The 4,438-nt window shown below is 38.8% G+C and overlaps 1 protein-coding gene across 1 annotated transcript in view; it reads left to right on the plus strand.

The window, feature by feature from the left end:
* The window catches only part of LOC105109449 (G-type lectin S-receptor-like serine/threonine-protein kinase At4g27290), an 8,368-nt gene extending 4,513 nt beyond the window's left edge, over nucleotides 1-3,855 (plus strand). The window contains exons 2-8 of the mRNA XM_011004172.1: nucleotides 217-1,246; nucleotides 2,145-2,291; nucleotides 2,493-2,638; nucleotides 2,941-3,151; nucleotides 3,270-3,507; nucleotides 3,581-3,731; nucleotides 3,817-3,855. Of these exons, the coding sequence (XP_011002474.1) occupies nucleotides 217-1,246; nucleotides 2,145-2,291; nucleotides 2,493-2,638; nucleotides 2,941-3,151; nucleotides 3,270-3,507; nucleotides 3,581-3,731; nucleotides 3,817-3,855 (1,962 nt within the window). The remainder of the gene's footprint in view (nucleotides 1-216; nucleotides 1,247-2,144; nucleotides 2,292-2,492; nucleotides 2,639-2,940; nucleotides 3,152-3,269; nucleotides 3,508-3,580; nucleotides 3,732-3,816) is intronic.
* The last annotated feature ends 583 nt before the right edge of the window (nucleotides 3,856-4,438 follow it).

Here is a 4,438-nt window from a genome sequence, read left to right on the forward strand (position 1 = left end):
TTCCTCTCTCTCATTTTGCTCTCTAACATATGCCTCTATTTATAGGCATTCATGGAGGCTATTCTTGGTTTGTTGTCAACATTTGTGGCTACTAACTCTAGCTCATTCAACAATGGTGGCCACCAACTCTAGTTCATTCAACAATGGTAGCTACCAATAGTCAATGGTTGGTGCCATCTATTTGTTGCACATGAAATGGCAACCAACCTAACAGAAATCCTTCTCACCGATTCGTCTGGTGTTTTAAGGCTTAACCACCGGGGAATTCTTGTCCTCCTCAATCATAACGGGAACATCATTTGGTCGACCAACTCGTCGAGATCTGTAAGGAATCCAGTTGCACAGCTTTTGGATTCAGGAAACCTTATAGTGAAAGATGAGGGTGACGGTAGCATGGAAAATTTATTGTGGCAGAGTTTTGACTATCCATGTGACACATTACTGCCAGGTATGAAGCTTGGAAGGAATACAACGACAGGCCTGGATCGATTCTTATCTTCATGGAAGACACCTGACGATCCATCTAGAGGTGTCTTTACATATGGATTGAAAGCTGCTGGATATCCTGAAAAGGTTCTGCGAGCGAATTCACTTCAGATGTATCGATCTGGACCTTGGAATGGTATTCGATTCAGTGGCTGTCCTCAAATGCAGCCAAATCCTGTGTACACTTATGCGTTTGTTTTTACTGAAAAGGAGATGTACTATAGCTATCAGCTTCCTGACAGATCAATCCTTTCAAGGGTAATTCTTACTCAAAATGGAAACATCCAGCGCTTCACATGGTCTAGTAGCGCACACATCTGGGTATTTTATCTTACAGCACAAGTTGATGATTGTAACCGGTATGTACTGTGTGGTGTATATGGTAGCTGTCATATTAACGATTCCCCAATGTGTGGTTGCCTGAGAGGATTTATACCGAAAGTTCCAAAAGATTGGCAGATGATGAACTGGTCAGGTGGCTGTGAAAGAAGGACCCCCTTAAATTGCTCAACAGATGGGTTTAGAAAATACTCTGGCGTGAAGTTGCCAGAGACAGCAAATTCCTGGTTCAGCAAAAGCATGAATCTTGAAGAGTGTAGAAACATGTGTACGAAGAACTGCTCCTGTATAGCTTACACAAATTTGGACATCAGAGAAGGAGGAAGTGGATGCTTGCTCTGGTTCAGTGACCTGATTGATATCAGACGATTAAATGAAAATGGGCAAGACATTTATGTACGGATGGCTGCGTCAGAACTAGGTAAGAATCTATCCTCTGACTTGAAAAGGTAGTTTCTCATACTGATAGTTAAGTGCACTGCATTGAAATCAGTTAAGTCCCAACCTTTGTAACTGAAGTGAAAGGTTAGATAGAAAACAACATGCTAGGGAAGCGTTCCTTACCTTTTCTTCCTTTTAATCAGAAATTGGGAAAACACCATAGGATATGGATAGGAGACTGATCATGTTCATGTTACATGCCTTATGACGCCCCATAGAGTGAAAAATTTAAGCATGTTCCAATGGTCGAATCCAAAATGATGATTGTTTCTGTCATACTGACATTCTTCTCGGGCTTTGCCTTATTTAACTAATCTATAAACGCATCCACAGGATATTCCATGTCACCTAACATATCACTTAGTGACAATTATGAAAACTCTTCTATTAATAGCATCTTTCAAGCTATTCTTTTTACCGTGAAGCATAAACTGTAGAAAACCCCTATCTATTAAACCATCTATAAGAAGAACAGGTTAGTTTGCTATTTGTTACAACAGGGAACTGATCTTTTTAGTACTTGTTTCCTTTTGTATAGCTATGCTGCTCTGTAGCAGGAGTTTGCTTCTGTTGTGTTTTTCCTTTGATCAAGCAATTCACACACACACGTATATGAAAGCAGCATAGTGAACTGATTGACTTGACCCGAAGCTGTTTTCGTAACTTCTCTGACAAAATTAAATGGATTTGTCAGTCAATGTTGTAAAATCATGCATCAGTATACTCTGAATTTGATAGATAGCTGCAGGGAATGGGTTCATATTGTTTATCTGTTTTATCCAACCACACGTACCAACCAAAAAAATACAGCACTGAGTTTCTGAAATTTCGTATTGTTGATTTTTAACTCTTGGATTTGCTCCTCAACTGGTATCTAGATCACGAGGGTGATACGAAGAATAACTATAAATCCAATAAAAAGAAACAAATGAGGATCATAGTAATCTCAACGCTGCCAACAGGAATGCTTTTACTTGGCCTACTCTTGGTCTTGTGTTTTTGGAAGAAGAAACGGCAGAAAAACGGTAAGTAACTCAAATCTTCACCCCCACTTTCCGAATCCTCAAGGCCTTTATTATACTGAGGTTTGACCTGGATGCTTCATGAGAAAAAAAGTCGTAATGAACTTGTTATATTTAAAATAAATAATGAAAGCTCAGTTAACTAAAAAGAAGGGATAGGATGTTGGTTTTTGTTCAAGCTCTAATTTGTAGGAAACATGACAGGTATTATCGAAAGAAGCTCGAACAAGAGCAGCACCGAGCAAGATCAAGAACTGCAGATGTTTGACTTGGGTGTCATGGCTATTGCAACCGAGAATTTTTCTGTTACAAATAAACTAGGAGAAGGGGGTTTCGGACCAGTATATAAGGTAATGATATAATAAGCTGTCAATGGCTTCTGAATTTCACTTACCAAAAAAAAAAAAAAAGGCTTCTGAATTTCATGTTGGGAGTCCCTGGCACCTTTGTAGTTATCTTCAACCTATTCAACTGAATGGACTTTATTTATTTATTTATTATATTCCATGGATGAAACTTTGACTTCTAAGGAAGTACTCCAACTCTTTTTACTTCAACAAAGGAAAATTCGAGTAGCACGGAGCATTTTGCAAAAATTCTCAAATCTTACATCCAAAGAAAGGTTTCTCAAGTAAGGAATGAATATTTGCAGGGAATTTTGAAAGACGGGCAAGACATAGCAGTGAAGAGGCTTTCAAGGAATTCGAGACAAGGACTCGAAGAGTTCATGAACGAAGTTAAGCATATTGCAAAACTTCAACACCGCAATCTAGTTAAGCTCCTAGGCTGCTGCATTCAAGAAGATGAAAGGATGCTAATCTACGAGTTTATGCCTAACAGAAGCTTGGACAGCCTGATTTTTGGTTTGAGGCTCTCCGGACCTAGCAAATTTAATTTCAGTCTTCCTTTCATATATATTTGTTCTTGAATCTGACGAGAGCCAGAATTCGATTGACTTGGGTAAAATATTAAAATGGGCAGGCAAAACTCGGAGCACACAACTAGACTGGCCTAATCGCTACCATATTATCCATGGAATTGCTCGTGGACTCCTTTATCTCCACCAAGATTCGAGACTAAGAATAATTCACAGAGATCTGAAAGCCAGCAATATCTTGTTAGATAATGATATGAACCCCAAGATTTCAGACTTTGGCCTAGCGAGGAGTTTTGGAGAAAACGAAACAGAAGCCATCACAAGTAGGGTGGTAGGAACATAGTAAGTATCTCCTAGTTTAGCAGTCTATGCCCATTCCTTAAACTTGGATTTAACATTCGATAGTTGTCTGCAGTGGCTACATATCCCCAGAGTATGCAATTGATGGTCTCTACTCAATAAAATCTGATGTCTTTAGCTTTGGTGTATTGGTGCTAGAGATAGTGAGTGGGAACAGAAATAGAGGATTCTGTCATCCAGACCACGACCTCAACCTTCTTGGCCATGTAAGTTAGAAAAAAAATGATTGTCTGACATTTTGTTAACTCTATGCACCAAATCTCCTACCAATAACTTGATTTTCATTCCCAGGGTGGAGACTATTTCAAGAAGGCAGGCATTTTGAACTAATTCCTGAATCAGTAGCAGAATCATACAACTTATCTGAAGTGCTTCGTTCAATTCATGTGGGTCTTTTATGTGTGCAATGCAGTCCAAATGATAGGCCAAACATGTCATCTGTAGTTCTAATGCTTTGTGGGGAAGGTGCATTGCCTCCGCCAAAACAACCAGGTTTTTTTAATGAAAGGGATTTGGCTGAAGCAAATACTTGCTCAAGACAGAATACATCTTGTTCGGTGAATCAATTCACGATCACACAATTAGAGGCGAGATAGATTACATTTAGTACTGTTCACATCAAGACGGAACTGCTTTCTTTTACTTTCATTTTTGTTTTTTAAGACTATTAAGTGTGAATCTTGAAATCCATCACTTCAGCCCACAAATACTGTTCGCAGCTAGTCAAATTATTTTCTATCCAGAAATATAAAAACAGTTGAAAATAAAGTCTAAAGAAATGAAGGATTAGGCTAATTACCTTCATGTCACGATCAGAAATTGAGTTGCACTAGAGCATAAAAGGCATTCGCTGCCCTGGCCTCCTTTCTTCACTATTAGTCTTATTACCACACTATAGTGAATTCAGTCAAAG

The sequence above is a fragment of the Populus euphratica genome, unplaced genomic scaffold, assembly GCF_000495115.2.
Source record: "Populus euphratica unplaced genomic scaffold, PopEup_1.0 scaffold218.1, whole genome shotgun sequence".
Taxonomy (NCBI): Eukaryota; Viridiplantae; Streptophyta; class Magnoliopsida; order Malpighiales; family Salicaceae; genus Populus; species Populus euphratica.